Source organism: Neopelma chrysocephalum, unplaced genomic scaffold, assembly GCF_003984885.1.
Source record: "Neopelma chrysocephalum unplaced genomic scaffold, ASM398488v2 Primary Assembly neopelma1_25, whole genome shotgun sequence".
In the NCBI taxonomy this organism is placed as follows: domain Eukaryota; kingdom Metazoa; phylum Chordata; class Aves; order Passeriformes; family Pipridae; genus Neopelma; species Neopelma chrysocephalum.
This window is the reverse complement of record NW_020897694.1, coordinates 40,050,380-40,072,528: the sequence shown is the minus strand read 5'-3', so window position 1 is coordinate 40,072,528 and position 22,149 is coordinate 40,050,380. Positions and strand designations below refer to the sequence as shown.

Here is a 22,149-nt window from a genome sequence, read left to right as displayed (position 1 = left end):
CAGGGATAGTACCTGAGAAAGTTGTGGTTCCATCTAACAATTTCCTGGGGAAATCAACCAAATGCTGAAGAACTTAAATACATATACACACATACATTTAGAGGCTGGAGGAAAAGAAAAACAAGAATGTTGACTAGAGTTGCGTTTGTTGCAAGTGGGAGAATACACTTTAATGTAAGAAAAGCGCTTGGCAGCCTATCAAAAACATTTTCCATAAAAAAATGTTATTATATTCTCTGCTTTAGAGAAGTCATGCAAAAGGAGCAGCAGGCACCAAAACAGCACAGTGCCTTTGGCTGTTTCTTCTCAGTTGTTGCTAGATTCTTTCAGACAGAAGTCACACAACCCTGCATTCAGTAGCACTAGATGCAACCAGCAGTTCCCAGGTTGCAGTAGGACAGGAATCAGGATCTGTGGTGGGAATAAAAACCGAGACAGTGAGGATGAGAAATTGATAGACACCATGTAAGAAAAAAACCAGCACTGTGGTATCTCTTGATCATTGACGTTTTCTGTTTTAGCCTATGCCTGCCTAAACCTATGTCTCAAAGATGCCTGCTTCTGTTATTTAATTAGTATTTCTGGTTGCAGTTATATTTTATTTCTGATTTATATTGTGGAGTTTTTTTTAAAAAAGGGAAGACAAAACGGAAAGTTTGATAATTCTGATTTCTGCCAGGTGACAAATTGGCCAAGAACAAATCCAGAAGTGACGCCAAGGCTGAGGCACGGGTAGAACATATGACGGATTAAGCAGTTGATAGCTGCACTAACAAAGATCTTGTCCGTGCTCTAGGGCGGCAGGGACGGGCGCCGACACACGCGGGGCGGCGAGTCGGGGCCAGGGGCCGGTTCGACGGCAGGAACGCCCCGCCCCGGCCTCGGGGCGCTGCCCCTCGGGGCGGACCCGCCGGGCCCCGCACCACGGGCAGCGCCGGCCGCGGAGCGCGGAGCGGAGCAGAGCGGGGCGCCCCAGGGACGTGATGGTGCCGCCGCCCGTCCCCGCGGCGTCGGGTCCGCTGGCCGTGCTGGACCCCACAGGTGAGCCCGGCACCTGCCCCACAGAGCACGGGAGCCCTGGGGACACAGCGGCGGGAGAGCGGGAGCCGGGAGCTGGTGGCGGAGGCTGGACGGTCGGGCTCCCCCGGGGGCAGCACCGCTGCCTCTGCGCTTTGGTTACGGGCTGTGCCCCGGGGCTTTCAGCCTGAGGTTGCCGGCGATGCGCGATGCCGCTCATCCTCTCGCTCGCGGAGGTGTTTAAAAATACTGGTCCTTCTTTAGAGCTTTCAGCTGCCCTTGGTGAATCCCTGTGTTGGAGGTTTAACATTGGAAGGAATAGGTATGGGACGCGGACAGGAAATTAATGTAAGAGACATCCTGCTGTGCTCGATGGCCGTGGCCGGTGGCCGTGCTGGAGCAGGTGGAGGTGCCCGCAGGTGTGGGGTGGGCTGGGGACAGGTATTGGGTTAGTTTCCTTCCTCCTGTTTCTCCCTGTTGAGTGGTGCGCTGCTGAAGTGGTGTGCTGCTTGTGTTTACAGCTTTACGTCCTGAAATACAAACACACAGGCAAAAGAAAGGTCAAGTATTTCATTATCCCAGCAGAATTCATTGAAGTCGAGAAAATACAAAACTTACTGCTAAGGATTGCTCCATGTAGTGTTTGAAAGGATAAGCAGAGACTTTGCTGTGCACTCAAGGATCTTAACAGCTCTACAAAAAATGTATCAGATCTTAATTTTTGTCTTAAACTTGGAAGACAAATTATGTTGGTGTTGAAATGGTGGCACTGGAAGAAGTGCTATAACTTAAAAACGTTTTCAGGTAATCATCTGAAAAAGAAGTACCTGTATTCTAGCTTTAAATTAGTGAGTAACTGCTCATTAAATTATTTATTGGTGAAACAATTGCTGCCAAGCAGTGAAGTCATAGTGATACTGCATGATATCACTTACTATCGCTATTCTATATAGTATAGCAGGGTTTGTGGGATTGCTGTCTTGTTTTGGTTTTTTTGCGGTTTATTGTAATAGAATTGTAAACTGTTACGTGTGGTCTTGAATATATAACGCACTCGTAATCTTACTTGAAAAACTAACAACAAAGCCTGATAAAAGCTGCTGTCTTGTGGCTTGAAACAAATGCCTCTGGTTTAATTAGTTCAGCACTCTGGACAAGTCAAGCATACAATCAGAAAAGGGAAAGTAATCACCAATAGCAGGTGTGAGTATCTCTTTTAAGCATCTCAATCCATCACATTGAATTTTGGGAGACAGTGTAGGATTAATGTAGTTTCACTGGCATAAAGCAGTTTTGAAAATATACAATGAAAACCATAGCTGAGAGAGAGATGGCACTGAAGTGAGCACTGCAGAAATTAAAAATTATTAATTTAGCTCCAAAGATCTTCTCTTAAATAGTTTCTCAATAGCAGCAAAGCAGTGGATACCTTTGATACTACAGTTTGTCTATGGTGAGGTTCCACTTATTATGTTATCTTAGTATATATGCTTAATGCCACTCTCTGAAATGTCACAATTTTTAGTAGTATTCATTAGGTAATAAAAGTGCACTGTTTTTTTCTGTTACAAAAGTTCCCTCCTTTTTCTCATAGCAAGATGCTAATATACATTAAGCCAGGGCGTTATTTGAAATAAGTGTTTCCATTTAGATCACCTTAACTAGATCAAAGAAGAAGGTATGAAATTAGGTAGTGCTAATATTCAGCAAATGTGATTGTGATCCCAGTAAATTGCTACATCCTACAGCAATTCTTTCCTTGCCAAAAATCGTTCCAAACTTTTTAACAGACTTTATGATGCCTGAAGATAGATTTTAGAAGGAGTAGTGAAGTTAGCAAAGGATAGTTACCTTAATCTAAATGTAGACTTTTTTTTTAGTTTGGTTGCAAATCGTATGCAAGTTTTCCAAGGTGGAAAGATGCTGTTTCACTCTATTTTTTCTTTCCCTTGCCCACTGGACACATTCTGTACCATGGACGTGTTTCATCATTAATTAGTTCATTCTCCTTTTAAACTCACTCTTTGTTTTGTTCAAATCCAGACCCTACCATTATCACGAGATCCACCACTTCACAATCTGATATATACCCTCCCCACAAAACCATTCATATTTCCATAGTCTTCCTACAAATTGAATTGAGCCCCTAGCCATTGAAGACAGAGCATTGTAAATACAATTTTGTTTCCTGCAGCTGATAAATGGCCAGAAGTCTTTTTCTGGGTGCAGCAGAGCATGGTCTTTAGCAGGTACTTTTTCTCTTTGGTCCCTGGAGAGTCATCTCAGTTTCTCTCCTCACAGGCCTTTCTCTGTCCCAGGCAGGCAGCAGTCCGGTGTCTCTCCTCCTTGTCCTGATGGCATTCCCTCTCCTTCCATTGTGGTAGCTGGGCTGAATGGCTCTAGCAGGTACTTTGCCTGACAGATGTTTAGCAATCAAAGAAGAGAGTGTTTTGGGAATTGTTTCTTTTTGTGCACAATTTAGGTCTATGCCAGCCAGAGCAAAAGCCAGTGATGTGGAAGCAGCGTTACCTCTCTGATTTATCTGTAGTGACCATTGCTGCAGTATCAAAACTCTGTTAGTACTTTGCTGGCCAAAATGGCTGAAGAATATTGCCAATAGAAAGTAATAACATGATCACATCCACTGTTGACCCCAGCCTCAAGCTAATGCTAATAAAGATACGACAAGAAAATTTCTTTCTACAACCTTGATTTTTGGTATGCTAAATATAAGAATTTTAAGTTATAACTAAATTGCATTAAGGTCCAGACTAAGAGTTTATAATATTCTTACCGAATCATTGTTAAAGAAGTTAAAGGTAATAAATGTCCAAATTATTCTAAGAGTCACTTCAGTACTAAAAAATTAGAAAGCGAATAGCCTACATTAACTGTTTCCTGCACCCGAGGAACATTGGTGCTGGAAGAAAATTCAGCCTACAAATACTGACAGCAACATTTCCTCCGCTCTTAATTTAACTGCTGTTCTTGTGTATGGCCAGCCTTTGGTCCAAGCCTTGCCACAGAGAGTGTCAGGGAAGAAGGCTGGACCAGGCACACTGTCTGAGCTGTGGACAGGACTTTTGAGGGAAAAGTCTGGCATTGGGTCTTGGCTGGCAGGTGCATTAAAAACAGATCCAAATAAATTGCATGGCAGCTGCTACAAACAGCAGTAAACAAAGGCTCAAAAATCTTGAGAGCCAACAAGACTAAAATTGCAGAAGGAAGCTAATAGTGAGAACTCTTTGCAGCTGTAGCTTTTTTCATCCAAAGATATAATGTTGCTTTCAAATATTACATAGCATATTACCAATATACTGGTGGCTTATATGCATGTCATTATACACATTTGGATAGCTAGAGCAAAGATTTTTATTGTTGTGACTAATGAAAGCCGAACAGCTATGGTAGAAACCAATTTAGATCTGAGTTCTACCCATCTTCTCTGAGCATGTGGCAGTCTTTGAGAACACGTCCTTGCATGTGCCAGCCTCTGCTCCAGAAGAGGCCTTTCTGTCCTCCTTGCCTGTAAGTCTTCTCTCATAAGGGTGGAGTTCATAGCTAGCAACATGTAGTTACCAGAGTTTCCAAACTGGACTACGAAAAAGAGATCCAATTGGATATTTGCCTCTGTTTTGAGGTGCAGGTGGTAATAGATCAATGACTGTGAGGATTGAAGGGTATCACATATGTAAATGCCTTCTGGCACGTTTAAATTTCAAAGTCAAAATGCAGTTCAGTCTAAGAAATGTTCCTACAAATTATGACATCCTTTTCTGTTCTGTCTGACTAAATCCACGTGCAATTTACTCCAGTAACAAGTAAGAGCATGCTTTTCCTAAGACATTTTCCAGTAAACTCACTCTGGACAATCAAACTCATGTCTTTCATTATTGATAACCAGAACTCAGGAGGACAAGTTGGACCTATAGTTTATCTCCATACAGTCTGATCAGCCTTTGCCAGTACAGGTGTTACTTTGAGGAAATGTGGAGGTTTGGCTCCTCAGAACTTTCCATGAAAGCATTCAGTGGTTTCAAAAACACTTGGCTGAGCAGCATCTGCCCCACTGGCTTTCAGATTTGTGCTCCTGAGTCCCTTTAAAGTATGTCTACACTGTAGCTGCATTTTTGTAACAGTGCATATGAGCACACGTACCCAATCCACTTTCATTTCAGTCTAGCTGTTGTGACTATCATAAAACCATAGAATCATAGGAAAATACAGGTAGGAAGGTACCTCAGGAAGTTGCTATTCCAACCTCCTGCTCGGAGCAGGGTTAACTATAAGGTAAGGCCAGATTGCTGAGTGCTTTTTTCAGTTGAGTCTTGAAAACCTCCAAAGATGAAGACAGCACAAGCTCTCTGGGCAATTTGTTTCGATGTTTGACTGTCCTAGTGTTGAATTTTTTTCTTCTTATACCCAGTCTGAAACACTTTTTTGTATTTCAGTTTGTCTGCTGTCTGTTCTCCTCCTGCTGTGCACCATTATGAAAAGCCTGAGTCTGTTCTTTTGACAACAGCTCATAGGCATTGGAAAACTGCTACTAGCCCTGCCAAAAGTCATCTCATCTCCAGGCTGAGCAAGCCTCATTCCCTCAGTCTCTTCTCACACAGCGAGTGCACCGGCCCCTGACCTTCTTTGCAGTCCTCTCTGGAATTCACTGCAGTTAGTTTATGTATTTTCTGTACTCGAGGCCCAAAAATGGGTGTAATAATATGTGGTCTAAAAAGGGCTGAATAGATAGGTGTAGTTGCTCCTCTGATGTACTAATGATGCTCCTAGCCCAGGATTCTGTTGCTAGGCCACACTGCTGCTTCATGTTCAGCTCATCATCTGCCAATACCCCCCGGTCCTTTCCAGCAGAACTGCTTCGTTGCCTGGAAGTCCCTTACCTGTATCGTTGAAAGGAACTGTTGCTTCCTTTGCTCAGGACTTTGCATCTGTCTGTTGGATCTGTAAGGTTTTTGCTGGCCCGTTTTTCCATCCTGCCTAGATCTCTTTGAATGGGAATGCTGCCCTCAGGTGTTGGTTGACTGGCCCTCAGTTTTGTGTCGTCTACCAGCTTGATGAGTGGGCACGATACGCCTTTCTCTAGGACATTTATGAATACATTAAGTGGGACAGATCCCAAGACAGACTCTCATGGTACTGCACTTGTTACTGGCCTCCAGGTAGAGTAAGTTAATTTATCTCTCCCTCTGAACCCAACAATACAGCTAATTTTTTAACCATCTGCTTGTCCAACCATCCAAGTCATGACATCTCAGCTGGGTTATGTGGGTGTTGGGGGATACCATACTAAAAGCCTTGCTAGAATTAAGGTAAAAGACATCCACTGCTCCACAAGTCCAGTCTTCTTGCCATAGCAGCCACCTGGGCTGGTCAGATATGGCTTGGCTGTGGTAAATCCATGCTGTTGCCAGTTGCCTTTTCCTTAAGTGGCCAGAAATGTCCTACAAAGGATTGGTCCCAGCATCACAGGAACCAAAGTGAGGTTGGTTGGTTTGTAATTCCCTGAATCATCATTTTGGTCTTTTTAAAAACAGGTGGAGCATTTACCTTTCTTCAGTTATTGGAGATTACCTAATCTCCACGACTTTCCAAAGATGATAGAGTATGGCAAGGGCATTCAGATGTTGTTTGCAATCTGGTAGATATATTGAATGAATCATTTTAGTTTGTGGGAAGCACAGCTGACTTGTGGAGTGTCACATCTGAAGTCTGCTTTTCCCTCTTTGCCATGTGAACAGGCTTCATTGAAAGAACTGTCTTCAACTCTATACACTTGGGGAAGAACTGATTGCTAATGAAGAACCTCTCTGCTTCCATGTCCCCACTGATCCTCCATGGATTAATAGGAAATTGCCAGAGGCAGACAGCAGGGACACAGGCTGGAGAAGAGGTGTTTGGAGACTCTTATGAATTATTTCTTGACCTTTAGCAGTACGACTTTGTACATGCAGGTGAAAGACCCTTATGTAAGCTCAATAGATGATATTTGTCTTCAGAAAAGTTGCTTGGATTTCATACTAAAATGCTGGAGTCATTTTATCTCGTTGCTCTACTGGAGAAATGTCAACAAACACAGCTCTTTATTATAAATGCATTTTTTTACTAATTAAAATTATTTGACTTGGTTTGCAGGCATCACTAATCTAGTCTGGCTTTTGAACTCTAAACATGTAACTGAGTTACCTGCTTTTAAATTGGCCACAAAACTCAAGTGACTCATTTCAAATGGCTTCTGCTTCCTTTTTGACTTTCCTGCATTTCCCCTGCTGTTGCTTACAGTGGCATCCCCAAAGCCTGACCCATGCAAGTTGCCTTTCCCTCTCACCTGTTGCTGCTTGGTGAGAGCTGCTGCCTCCAGTATGCAGTGAATATCACAGCCTCTGCCTTCTCCTGAAACTGGGTATGCAGGCAGCTTCATGGGACCATGGAGGGAAAGACACTGGCCCTGCGTTGTGGCCAGGCTATGCTCTCTCAGGAGCTCTGCCCTGCCCAGATGCAGTCTATATTAGCATGGCATCACATGGTCCAGTTCTCCAGGGGTGATCCTGCACACTCTTGGCTTGCCTCTCAAAGCAAGAACACCAGAAATGGGGAACTACAGTTTGATTCACTTGGGTGTCTTTCGTTAGTTAGGGTCATGTATGAATGGCTGTTTTTAAATCCGTCTTACGTATGTCTGTACTGTAGGATGGGGCCCTGATGTTAGTAACCTATGGCTGCAGCTCAGATATGCCACCACATTAACATGATTAAATGCTTTGAAGCAGGCTGAAACCTGTAGGTGGGGGTGCTGTTTTTCACTTTGGGGTATCTGAATCCCAATCCCAGTGACACTGAATGTATTTCACTGAGCAGCTACTGTTTGAAAAGTCTCATATATCATTACCTGATTAACTATATTACAGCTTTGCTTCAGGGATACGGATTGCTTACCCCAGTAAATACGAGAAGCACATTCATTTTCATGATAGCATGCAGAGTTTCTGATAATCTTGTTTAAAATATAAATTTATTTATGTTCTGGCCAGGTAGAGTCAAACTGGTACTTCACATAATAAGCATTTAAGGCCTGCAGGATCTGACTAACCAATGTGAGCAACATTTAATTATAAATGTTACTGAAGACAAGGCATAATTATTGTTGTCACTGACTTACAGTTCAGCTTAATAAAAACTCATCTCACACCTGTACTCAATGCGTGTGCATTAGGCTGTGCTGAACTGTAGCTAACTCTGTAGCTTCTAATTCCTTTTGTTTTCCCCTAGAAATTTTCTTAAGTGGGTTAACAATAGAAAAGGTTAACAATAGAAAATCTTCCATTATTTTTTATTTGTTCTGCCATGATTGCAATGAAAAGCTCTCTTTTTTAAAATTTTTTCCCTCCCCACTCCCTACAGGACAGTTTGCAAAAAGGAAAAAGACTTCGCTTTGGTTCACAGTTGCACTGCTGGTGGTGTCTGTTTTCATACTGACCATAGGTCTGGCAGCTACCACAAGAACAGAAAATGTTACCGTGGGAGGCTACTACCCAGGCATCGTTGTAAGTAAAAAACTCTGTTTTAGATTATTAGGTATATCCAGATAAATTATTATCAGCTGCAAATGTGAAGCTCAGATTGGTTGGGAAAAAAAAAAAGGAAAATTAGTCCTGTAGTATTTCACAGGAGAGAGATGCTCCTTTGTTTTGGTCTAATTCTAGTGTGTGATAAGGTAGCAGGGCAAACTGTTTTTCTGAGGTGTCCCAAAGGGGAGGCTGTTAGGGGGCAGAAGGAGGTCAAGGTTGCACTGCACAGCAGTATGCTGGGCTCAGGAACCTATGTGAACACCTGTGCTGGACTTACCACTGGTCTCCATTAAATGTCGGTGTGTAAATGACTGGACAGTAGGCATGGCATAGATTTAAACAACCCTTTAGAAGTTTACTACGTTCATAGCAGAAAGAGCCACTCCACTCTTATGTCCATGTGCCAGGAATTCTGCTGGGTCTGTTGCAGGGAAAACCCTGTAAATGGCCATGTGGAGGCTTCTCCCTGGAGCCTGCCTAACATCCTATCATGCAGTCTTGCTGCCAGTCCTCTTGTGCAAGATCCCGTTTCCAAAATCCTTACTCTTCTTTCTGCTTTGGGAACAGATTGCTTTAACACATTCCTACAGAGGGCATAAGGTTTGAGCTCCACCTGCTTTGCCCTGTGGTGCCTCTCTGAATTCTGGGGAGGAGTAGCCCTGACAGCCTCTTACTGTTTCAACCCCCATGGCCCTTTCTGATCTCAGAAGAAGGGATCAGTCATATCCAAAAGCATAGAAATCCCTGGAGTAAAAGAAAAAAAGTTAAATACCTGGGCTGAGTTTTAACTAAGACGAGTACAGGCAGCAAATAGAGAAGGGCCCATCTACTTCATTTGGTCTCCCCGAGTCAGCCAAGAGGAGGTAAAGGGTGCAAAGTGGAGAAAGAAACTCACATGCTTAGACTTAGACACCTGCTTAGGTATGTGGCTCCACCACTGACAAAATATATTGTAAAGTACCGTTATTTCTTGTTCTCTATGGAATTGAATGTCCAGAGAAGAGGAATATGCATCTTTTAATAGTGTGCATCATTTTGCACTGCCATTAATAATTTGTGAGTTAGAATTGTTCCTCCTAAACAAGTCCTCTTACATCTTAGTGTCATGCTGAGAACAGGACTTTTAGAAGGATAATTTTGGGATAATGATATATACGGAGTGGTGTTTTAAAAATAGAACAAAAAGCAGTTCCAAGAATAAGACCTTAAAAGAATGAATTTCCCTTCCATTAACCTAAAATAGATAGATTAATACCGACAAAAGTCTCTTCTTGTTCCGTAATTTGAATTAAAATCTTTTAGAAGACCACATTCATTATCTGCATTCATTCTGTAGAAAGAAATTTCATTTTTAAACTGTTGTCTTTAACAAGTGTAATAAGTAATAAACCCACCCATTTGCACAAAACAGGTTATTTCAGCATTTATTTTCTTTAAGGAATAACACAATGTCTATTCAGTCATCTGAAAAATATCATCTGCTCAATTTTTTTTCCTAAATCTTGGAGTCATTAGCAACCAGATAGAATAGCAAGAATTTATTAGAACACTTTGAAAATAAAACCTTTTATTAATAATTTTCCCTGTCAAAATATTATTGGAGCTAAATAATTCTCATAAAATTCGGAATTCTTTTTGTGCACATGTGATGGATTTTTGAAGTAACTGAGAAAGAGTGATGGGTAATTGTTACTGTAAATGTCATCAAATACTAAATATCACAAATATTTAGTAAGAGTTAAAGGTTCTATGCAAATCTTATATGGTATCTTTCCAAAAGTCTAGTAAGAGGTGTGTGGCAGCACTGCTGTGTTCCTGCCTCACTGCCAGACGTGACTGATTTCAGTGCAGCATTGGCAGATGGACTATCATAGAATCATAGAATGGTTTGGGATGGAAGGGACCCTAAAGATCATCTCAAACCCCCTGCCATGGGCAGGGACACCTTCCACTAGACCAGGTTGCTCAAAGCCCCATCCAAACTAGCCTTGAATACTTTGGGAATGGGGTATCCACAACTTCTGTGGGCAACCTGTTCCAGGGCCTTACCACCCTCACAGTAAAGAATTTCTTCCTGATATTTTATCTAAACCTACCTTGTTTCAGTTTGAAGCCATTCACCCTTTCCTGTCATTGCATGCTTTCTTGTACTGCACCTCTAGGAACTGGAAGGCAGTAATAAGGTCTCCTGGAGCCTTCTCTTTTCCAGGCTGAATAACCCCAACTATCTCAGCCTGTTGTCAAGGAGAAGTGCTCCAGCCCTCTGATCATCTTTGTAGCCCTCCTCTATGCTTGCTCCAGCAGGTCCATGTCCTTCCTATTTTGGGAGCCCCACTAAACACAGTAGTCCAGGTGGAGTCTCAACAAAGCGGAGTGGAGGGGCAGAATTGCTTCCCACCATCACTATGAGATGAACTCTCCTCCTCTGCACAGTCAACCACCTTTCAGGATGAGTTGAATAGCCCCCAAAAGGTGCTTCTCTTCTTTGCTGACAGTAGAGGGAGCTTAGAAAACCAACATAGCGCTGATTCCAAACTTCTAGATACCTAAAGCCAGGAGAGTGAATTCCACACTACATATTTAACTGCTGTGCTCAGAAGAAAGAAAGAATATGAGGACAACCTTCATTTAAATTAAAAATATGGTTTAATTCTCATAGAATTCAGTAGTAAAATATTAATTTCACAGCTGATGGATGAGATGTAAATCTCTACTGACCTTAGGTAGGAGTTTTTTTCTTAAAAAACATGCAGAATTAACCCTACCTTGCAAACATCTATGAAGGTGAGTAACACTATCCACTGGCATAGGTTTACTTGCATCGAGAGGCGTTTGCAGAACATGGCTTCAGGGTTAGATTCGTAATATAATTTGGCTTCTGCCTAGTTCCCACTGGCTTCAAGAAGTTAGGTGCCTTAATTTCCCTCCATATGTGGTCACTTGTAATTTGTTTTGAAAAAATCTTTTTTCTAAATTCAGCTTTATAGAGCTAGGTATTATCTGCATTTATGCATCCAAAGTAATTGAATGTAAAATATTTTTGTGTGTAGAGGAGTTAATATAATGTTACACTTTGGGAGGTATCTGCATTTAGTAAATTACTGCTTGATCATCAATTTGGGCTGTCTTTGGAATGGTCTGCAAATACAGAGTTGGAACTTCTTCAGCCTCACATCCTTATAAATATTATTTATACTTAAATATTTAATGTCACTTCTTTATGACTACTGCTTGTATTATTTTTGTTTGCTATTCTTTTAATCTTTCAACAGGATCCAATTGTCCCAGTCAGCATACTGACCTAGACTCCCAGAGTTCCCAAGCCAAATAGCCTGTTGTCTAAACAGACAAAAAAAAGGAACTCATCTGACCCTAAACCAATCTCAGCGATTCCATGGCTTCTATTGTGATCTCTGTGGTTCTGCTCCTTCAGATTTAATTGCTATTGTTATGTATTTGGTAATTTTTTTTCTTCATATGGATAATATTACTCCATTTTGTGTCCCCTTCATCGGCCATAAATGGGGCTTTATGAATTTTTCCTTTTGGAATGAAAAATGGGGCTTGGAACCAGGTGTCAATTTGATGTAGTTATCTCAATTTACGAAGTAGCTGTCTCCTGAACAGAGTGTCCTTGCTCACGGTTCCAAGTCTCTCTACTATTCTGCTGTCAGTGTGAGTGCACTTGCGCACTCTTTCAAAGTCTCTACTCTTAGTCCTTGTGCCTCCCTTTCACATAAATCTTCCCAAAGCGATCAAGAGTAAATCTTCTTTCCCTGCATTTGCTTTCTGGAGAGTGAGTGACAGATTCCTCTGATACTGAGCAAGTAAAGTGCTTGCAGGGGATTTGCTTTCTGCTGTGAGTAGTCGTGCATACCAGCAAGGAATTTACGGGCATGGCTCAAGCTCTTGGCTGGGACATGTAGTCCTTAAAAACTTAATTTGTTCTTGGAGGAGAGGCTCTGAGCTCGACTCAGAGACCTCATTCCAGAGAGGGGCTTAAAGAGGCTTAGATTCCTGAGCAGAAATATCTTGCCCCATGGAGTGGGTTGGCTGGAACCCAAGGGTGTGACTTGAGGCTTTGTCTGGGCAGGGAGGAATGTCAGTCCTAGTGAAGAGGAGAGCAAAGAGCATAGAAGTGATGGGGAATTGAATCTGAGCTGACCACAGGGCAACGTACAGCCAGGCAAGGCAAGGAGGGAGCCCTATGGAAAGAGCCTGTTGACACCTGCCGTCCTGCTGTGGCTTCTTCTGAGTCTGTGGCCAGCTATGTCACAGGTGTCTAGCACCAAGGAGACCTCATTTTTCCGAATCAACGTGAGCCCAGTGGGAGTCCTGATTCCAAGAAGGTCTGATGAAAAGCTGGTATCACCTGTTGCTGCTTTACTTCATGTTAGCCATGAAAATAAGGTGTTTCTACTGCTCCAAACCTTCATGGACCCATCATAAAGAGGGGGCTTTTCCTGCCATACCAGTGTTGAAGCAACACTAGTAGGAACATTAGGGCCACCTTACTCCAGTGTCCCTTCCTACTCTCTGTCTCCTGTGGCTGTTGGTGACGCAGCTGACTGTAGTGGTCCTTTTAGCATTTTAGCAAGGAGTTTTTCTGGGATCTGTGATAGTGTTCAGTCAAACAACCCCAATTCTAAGGGTTTGAACTTGCGTCATTTGCATGGCAGGAACACATCAATTTTTTTGAGGAAACTGTTTGCAGTTGCCTAAAGCATTGCAATTTTCCAAAATAATGAAGTATGGACTAAATGTAAGTATTCTTTTCTCCTACTTCACCTAATTTTTGTTTTACAGTATGTAAAACCATATGTGACAATGGTAACAGGTTACAGAAATATGTCTATATGGGCTTCTGGTTACTGTGACAAATTTTGCACTGAAATACCAAAGAGCTGCAGTTCTGGCCATTGCCCAATACATTCTATTATTTATGTCCAGCAGTAACTTCCACCTTTTCCCCTGACCCAACCCCAGTTAGCCCATCTCTGTGATGCATCAGCTCAGATATCTCTGTATGTGTTTGTATGTTGACCAGATAAGCTGACCTCATGCATTTCTTTTGGTTTTGTTCTTTGCCTCAGCTTGGCTTTGGATCTTTCCTAGGGATTGTTGGCATCTACCTGGTAGAAAACAGAAGACAAATAGTAAGTAATAGCCCTTTTCATTTTTCTTTTCTTTCTTTTTTTTTTTTTTGTATCAGAATGTATTAAACATGAAAAGCAGGGATTTTCAGCTGACTTAAAACTGATGCATCTGCCTCAAAATGTTACTCATTTGTTTCACCACTTCTGAGAAGTTTTAGAGAATGAGAAGTATGAACTGGCCAGTGACTTCATTTGTACAAGGCAAGACAAAAGCAACTTGCTATGTTTTACTGAATTTACTTTCCTGCTAGTTTAGTGAGTTGAATTGATCAAGGACAGGATTAGATAAGGCTAGATCTTGGCCAGGGCCATGTAGCTGGGAAAAGGATGGGTAGAGAGCAAAATACCAATTCGAGCATCAACAACCTACATGATCAGCTCTACCCTAACAGTTGATCTCATCCTGCAGAAGAAGTTTAAGTCAGGAACACTTTCCTGAAACTATATGTGTTAAACAGAAGAAAAAAACCAGAGCACTTGCTGTCAAGATTCTAGGGCTATATCAGATAGGATCTGAGATACTGTGTGATTTGTTTGTAGATTTAGCTTGGCTTTCCAAATGCTTTGCTTTTATTTATATGAGGAAGTCATAGATATTCTCTGGGAGGTAAAGGAAGGGATCTGAAGAAGGATGAAGGAAATTGTGGAAATTTTTAACACTTTCCTTGCTCTTTGCAAAAAATAGAAGTCTTGGTTGAATAACAGCATGTCCAATGTGCACTTTACAGTAGACTGATTATATACAAGCATCATGAAATATGATTAATTTCATAATGCAGAGGTTTCACTGGTATAAATCAAGAGTGGTGTTAAGGTCAGAGGAGGAACTGATGGATTTACATTGCATTTTATTAACAAGTAACTATTTTACTTAGAAGTAGTCTGTTGTCATTTCCTGTTTTGTTCTTTATAAAATGCAGTCATGTTCTCACTATTTGTAGGCAAATTTCTTTCATAATATCACTCTTTTTTTGCATTGCCCCTAGTGTCAGTGGTGTATTTGCAAGTATTCCTTTGCTTTTAACGTTTGTTTCTGGCTGGGCTTCCCAAAGGAATAAGATTTATAAAGCCATAATGTTTGTCTATGTCTTTCCCTGTTCCCTATTCCATTTTTTTAACATGTTGACCAATTTCAGGCAAATTCAGGAGGGTGGTAGAGACTTCAAGGGTGTTTAGTTACCTCAAGTTTTATGAAAGTTCACAGGGGGGGTAGAGAAGAGAATTATGACTTAGTTCCCCCATGGTGGTAAAGGTTGCAATGTTAGCTCACCACTGATTAAACAGTAAAGAATCCAAATGGGACATGACCTATGAGACAAAAATCTGCAACAGGTCAGTTTTTTAAGAACTATTGCCCCTGATTTCTACATTAGAGACTAGGATGAACAGCAGGTTCCAAGTTGCAGACTGAGCGGTGGGCAGATGAAAATAGCTTTATCTTCCACAGCATTCATGCTACGTTATTAACAGGCATAACGTTTTAGGGTTGTTTTATTTTTCCATTTTCTTCTAATCTGCCTCGTAGTTTTTCTATTGCTTCTGCCCTTAGCAGAAAGTTAAATGTCTGAAAAAGCTATAAGGTGGTTAAACCATGTATTTCTCAGCATGTTGTGTCATTTACACAAGGACTGTGGAAAAATAAGTGTCCCGCATGTCTGGTATTAGTGCCTGTTTGCATATCCCAGCATGGAATAAGGAAAACTTCTTCCTGCTAATAACATGTAGTTATGATTTGGCTGTTGAAAGATTGGATTTCTGGGGAACAGACTAAGAGAACAACTAGAAAGTTTAATTGTTTCCTGCCTTGAGCACCGTCCACTGTGGGTCTTTTAACACTGTCTTTGCCGAGGCTGAGCTGTTTGTTTCAAATGTTGCAGAAATCGTATTGAAAGGATTTATGTCGCACTACAACGGAGAGTGGTAATTTTTCTCTGGGACGTAAATGAGTATATTTGATTGAAAGAGTCTAGGGCAGCTTTAACAAATTTGCAGCCGTCAGTAAGATTGTAAAACCTTATATAAGCACAGAAGGGTAGCATAAATGTCATGTTCCTGTAACTAAAAATTCTATACAGTGCAGCAGGACAAAAGGGAATGGGAAGGAAAAGAAATTGTTTACTCAGTTGCTTGTATTTTAACTAGACTTCCTTTGAGCAGTTGCTGCAGTATAATTTGAGTTTAACTCAATATAGCTCTGACAATTGTCTGGCTCTTCTAATGACTCAATACTTCATTTTTTATTTGTTGTTTAAATTGAAAATGAATGCAGGTTCAATTAAGCTAGGACCCCCCCTCCCCCTTATTTTAAATTGACATTTCTACTTAAATCTGTTTCTCTTTTTGTCTTGAAATTCTATTTCCTTGTGAGCTGTCCTCTGTAAGTCCAAGTTCTTTCATGGTTGATGAAATGCTAAATGCAATATAAAATATATAATGATTAACAAAACTAGTACAGCAAAACCTCAGCACCCAGTAACTGATGAGCAGGGAGTTTGAGAAAAATGAAAGCACAATTAGGCAGAATGGACAATGGTTTGTTCTTAAAACATGACATTAATAATATTGCACCTCTTTGACCTCATTCTTGGCATCCCAGGGCCCACAGTGTGAGTTCAATGTGCTGACCAAGGTATAACACTTAATTTAAAGGAACTGCTGCTTGCAGAAGCAGGCTCTGCCTCATTGAGTAGTATGATTTCACTTCAGTTCTTAGCATTTGTGCTTGGCTCTGCTATGCAAAGCCTGGCACCAGTTTGACTGAAGATTTGCACTGACTTGGGATGTTTCTAAGTGGCAAACAGAAGACATTGAAGAATAATGTATTGGAGTCCCTTTTCGCCTCTCTTGTAACCTGCAAAGCAGGTTATGGATTGAAGAGCAGCATATCGAGCTGTATGTTGTTTCATTACAAAGGCGCACTTACTCCAGCTGGATGGGTGGAAATATGATACTGCTCAAATCAAATGGATTTGATTGTAAGACATGAAGTGTCCTTGCTCGTTTGCTTGCTTTCCTTCTCCTCACATTACAGCACAAAATATTTCCAATCAGGAAATGAGATGCTGAAATTACATACAGAGGTGGGGAAGGCTGGGTGTGTGAGGGGTTCATGGCAGCAGAGTTGAGCTGAGAGCAGAAATTTGTGCTGAGGGAGTGCTGTAACAGGTTTCTGTTCAGAAAATATGTGGAGGTGGCATGAGCTAGCACCTAGAAATGAAGCACTCTCTAAATATGCAATGTCGATATGACACCATGCATGTAGTTTTAGCTAACCCAATGGATAAACCAAGCACTGGCTCACAGTTTCACTCACAAGTCTTTCCAATGCCAGCCTCACCAAACTGTACTGTTTGCAAGGCTGAAAATGAGCATACTGAAGCTGTGGTGCCTACAAGAGTGGTTGGGAGATGCAAGGGCACCATAACAGCTGTCAGGGTTTTGAATGTTTGCAGTATCACAATGTTGCCTGCAAGAGCCCTCGCTAGGGCTATGGGAGCCACACCGACAGCAGCACAGCTATGGCAGAGAGCAGCACAGGCAGGGAGGGAGTAGGAGGAGGTACAGGAGCATAAAGGACACAGAGACGATGGGGAGGTGTCATAGAATATGCTGAGTTTGAAGGCACCCATCAGTATCATCGAGTCCAACTCCTGGCCCTGCATAGGACACCCCAAGAATCACATCACATGCCTGGGAGCACTGTCCAAACACTCCTTGAACTCAGACAAGCTTGGTGAGTGTGGCCACTTCCCTGAGGAGCCTGTTCTAGTGCACAACCATCATCTGGGTGAAGAACTTTTTCCTGTTATCCAACCTACACCTCCCCCAACTTGCAAGATTGACCCCTCATGAGATTTGAGTTAGCACAAACCTTGGTACTTAGGCACAACTTGGAGGCAGTTGTCTGCAGCAGGTCTGAGACCCAAATTTGTCCACTGCTGAGTCTTCCTCGTGTTTTTTCATGCTAACAAACATTTAATTTTCTTGCTCACATGTCTAGCACATACTCAGATATAAATTTAATGCTCAGCTGGCTCAGTCTGGCCCATGACCTTTTTCAGAGAGATGGACAAAAGCAGAATTTGAAAACATGAGGAAGGTTAAAACATGGAGCTCTGCACACAGATAGAAAAGGCAAAGCTGTTTATTCAGGCTTCTCAAGGGTACTAAGTTTAGGTGCCTTAATATGCTTGCTTCCCAATCTCTGTGAACAAGAGTTAGATTTCAAATGAAGTGCTGAAAAGCAACTAAAGCAGAAGTTGGAGAAGCAAAGCAGTAATTTTCCTTTTTTTTTGTCAGTTAATAGACTTCTCTGACAATGCATGCATTCCTTTCCTGTGTTCACACATACATGATGGTAGTATTTCGATATCATCTCCTGCCACCAGATTTGCACCTGTTTCAGAATAAAAGTTTTTTTGAAGCAGTTACATGTGTGAGCCAGTTTTCAGAAGAGCTAAACCTCTTCCACTTTTCAAAACTGATGTGTCTTGTAAATAGATTATGTCCATCGGAAAATGCCCACTGGGCATTTCGTGTAAAGGTGGTGTTTATTAACATGTACAAAAAAAAATATACTGCTATGTGTACCTAATCTGCTCAGTTCAAACCTATATTTTTTCATCTACTTTTTCATGCAAATCAAACATTCTAGAAGAGACTGGCTGTGTACAGATTTTGGTCAAAGATGTTAATTACTGATAGATTTCATGTCACATATTAAGCTAATTAAAGAAACTTGTTTACATAAAGAAAGATCACTGAAATTCTGTAGATTTCCTGAGACTGTCTTTGATGTTCCCGTGCAAATAAATGGAAAAAGTCTTTACTGTGGTGCATGGGAAATGCAGATAATATAAAGGCAATTTTTGTCATTACCAAGGTATAATTTCTCTTATGAACTCAAGATTCTGACAAAGTCAACAGCACTTCTTTCTTTCACTGTTGATTTTTTGTGTGCTCATATTTCACATAGTTCAGGGAAAAACAATTAATGCTAGTGTAGAAATGATAATAATGGAAAAAAATTATCAATCATTCTTGTCTTGTTTAGCACCTTTAAAATGATTGAAACTGAAAAGACCTACTAATCCCTTTTCAGTCATAAATATGTTCTAGGTTTTGTGGTGTGATCTAACTGCACATTTCAGAAACAGACAAGGGGATTTATACAATGATAATCAGTATAGGTTGACATTGATACTTGCATGAGCTTGAGTGGCTCTTCTTTAGGTGTCTGTTCTTTTCAAAATATGAAAGAATCTTATTAGCTGTGAAGTTCAAGCAACTTATTCTTTGAGAGCATCTTCCCGCTCTCTCATGCCTAGCTCTTCAAACCTCTCTAATGAGGTGCCCTTTGCAGGCATCTTGTTCTCTTCTTAGTTTCTGGAAGGAACCTGGAAGGGTGATTTAGACTAGACTCTGGAGTTTTAGGTAGCTAAAGTGTGGTAAGAAAAATCCTGCGTGAAGAGGCAATTATATTTCTCTTCTATAACATTGAAGAGATTACAAAATGTATTGTACTATAACTCTGACAAGTTTTGAGTTTAGAGCAGAGCAGCCTGTGTATAGACTGTCCAGTCTCCTTTAGTGCTATAAATATGGTCCAGTCTTGGGCATTAGCTGCCTTATTTTGAAGGAATTGGCTTTGAGACCCCTTTTTAATCCTTTTTGGGAAGGATTTGGAAAGTGGTCTATCCATGGTAGGTCTGGGAAATCTGTGTTATTCCTTGTAATGCAGGAAAATATTCAGCAAAGTCAGGGGTAGAAGTGAGATGAATAACTGGAGGTGTTTTGAAGGCTCAGTTATATCAGCTGAAGAGGAGGAGGACAGGTGATATGTCTGTGGGTATGAAAGCACCATCCAAAGTGAAGACAAGTGAAATTAAAAGAAGAAAGTTACGGACAAAGAAAATGTAAATAGTTGAAAAGTTTTTTCTAATTTATTTTAGTTAGTATAATATTACAAGAGACATTTTGCTATTATTAGTGTCATATATTCCATGAATAAAGGACTGAGTAAAGTATTTTGGATTTTTTAAATGCATTTCTTTGACTTTATGCATTTAATGTGAGGATTTCCAATTTGTAATAAGTGTAAATATCCACTGATACAGAGAGATCTTCCGTTCTTCTCTTCTCTCCTTTCCTCTTTCCTCTATTTTGCTGATTCTTTCTTTTCATCTTCCTTGCCCCAGACAGAAATAGTTTCCACTGGTTAAGTGAATAAAAAGGTTCATGGCCAAGTAAAAGTCATACATAGCAAAAGTAACTGGTGGAGCTGCATGGCTGAGAGTAGAAAGGAATATGTGGAGAGGTGGAACAAGACTTGTCCCTTTTGCTGGTAATGAAGTGTTTTATCAACTCACTGTTCTGTGAAAACATAATCTAAGTGCTGTCAGTGAGTTAGGTAGCCTGAAGTTAAATACAGTAAGTTTCCCCCCAGTGTTTGAGAACTTGACTCAAAGACAAAAATAGATGCTCTCTCTGTGTGAATTACCAAAGGAAGTGTGGGAGATGTTTCAGATCTTCTGTGGTCTAGTTCCTGGTGGATCGGCATTTCACATCACATACAGGTCTATACTTTCAGATTTTACCAGTGCAGATTCATCAGCTAGTCATGCAAATATTTGTTTGTATGTAAATATTACAATATAGAAATTTAATATGACATTATAACCGTATAATATATAACCTGTAATATGTGTACAAGTACGTATTTACAGCTGACATGTGCTGGTAAATACCTGTCATAATGACGAAAAGTCTATGCCACTGTGCCGCTGACACTATGTCTTTATTGCAGAAAATGCTTTTTTCACTCTTATAGATGTGTCTGCCAGAGTGTATGAGCTAGTAAAGCTGTACTGGGAAGTACAGTCAGGTCTGTAGTAATCTCTGCGTTCCATCATCAGGGCTGTGTCTGTCTGACATACCAAGAGAGGTACCACCAAGTACATCCACTTGCAGCCCAGCACTGGAGTTCTTGCCCTCTCACACAACCCTATGCTGGTCCATTGGTTGTACCAGTCCTACGTAGTACCCTTCCCAGATTCCTCAGCTTGTGACACAACAAAGCATTAGCTCAGTTTCAGACAAGAAACTACCACATTTTTGCTGTTATCATTGGTAGAAAGAAATGGAAAATTGAATCCAAAGGGGAAAATTTTGGAAAGGGATACTTTGGTTTCTATTCAGAGAGCTTTTTTTTTTGGCAACCAGAGTTACTTCAGTTTGCTTCTGGAAGCTTATATTCTATAGAAACAGAAGGGAGATGCATACATAAGATATAGGTATATATATGTATGAAAATATATATGCACCAGCACAGCTTATTTTTGACACTCCAATTTTTGAAGGCTGGCACCATTCTTTTGAATCAGAGACTCAAGCCACAAATTCAGTTTAAGTCCTCTGTCTTATTAAGTGCAAGTCTTTTGGGATATGATTCCTTTAAGATGTGTACTTCGAAACAGCACACAGAATTAAGTGCATAATAGGACACTTTTTAACTGCCAGTTTGTTTTCTTGGGACATTTATGTAATGAAAGCATTACTGTCACACAGTTGAAAGCAAAAGTAAACTTTATGACCCATGAAATGTGTTTGTGGAACAACAAAGAAGTCACTCTCTACAGCAAGCAGGAGCACAAGATAAATAGAAAGTCTTGGTAAGGAGCCTGGGATAAGTGCTCATGTGTGCATGGTGGAGAGGGTGAGGTGGGGTGTGCCTTGTGAAAAGAACAGGTGGTTTCTGAGCCTCTTGTTGAAGAACGAGTTCAAGTTGAATTGCTGAGCATCCCTGATGGCCAGGTACAATCTTCCAGGCTCTGCAGGTAGAACTTCACTATGTGAAAGCTTGTATTTGTAATGCATTTCTGGTAAAGAGTGTGTGTGTCTTGAGAAACCAATGCAGTCATTGTATAGTGAAAGATGATTTATCAAAACACAGATTTTGGTGTAAAAACACTTCTTGCTGATAAAACATTGAGCTGTAACAGTCCTGATCTATGTAATTTCACCATTTTTTACCAGGAAGCATAAACTTTTATGACACAAGGTGTGCTATGTATTTTTGGTTTATTGTTCTCCTACCACTCTGAACAGCTATCTCTGTTTAAGTGATGAAATGAGCTTGTTCCAGTCTAATCAATAAAAGAGCATCCATGAAAGGAAGTATGTGACTATAATGTCAGCACTGCTGATCAGCAAATCTAAATTTTTATCACTTTTGTTCCCTTTCCTTTTAATGCTCTGTTTAGGTGAATTTTATGTCCTTAAATATATAATAATTTTTAACCATTTTTAGACAAGTGCTTTTGTTGATGTTTGCAAAGGGGAATTCTTACCAGTTTGAAGTGCCTACTGGACTAAGGCTTGCTTAGGCTGGTTCCAAA

At 40.8% G+C, this 22,149-nt stretch overlaps 1 protein-coding gene across 2 annotated transcripts in view; it reads left to right on the top strand.

The window, feature by feature from the left end:
- Positions 1–951: 951 nt before the first annotated feature.
- TMEM255B (transmembrane protein 255B) overlaps positions 952–22,149 on the top strand; it is a 74,261-nt gene continuing 53,063 nt past the window's right edge. For both annotated transcript variants that reach the window (XM_027675030.1, XM_027675029.1), the window contains exons 1-3: positions 952–1,041; positions 8,431–8,573; positions 13,691–13,753. In XM_027675030.1, coding sequence (XP_027530831.1) covers positions 984–1,041; positions 8,431–8,573; positions 13,691–13,753 — 264 coding nt within the window. In that variant the 5' untranslated portion in view covers positions 952–983. The remainder of the gene's footprint in view (positions 1,042–8,430; positions 8,574–13,690; positions 13,754–22,149) is intronic.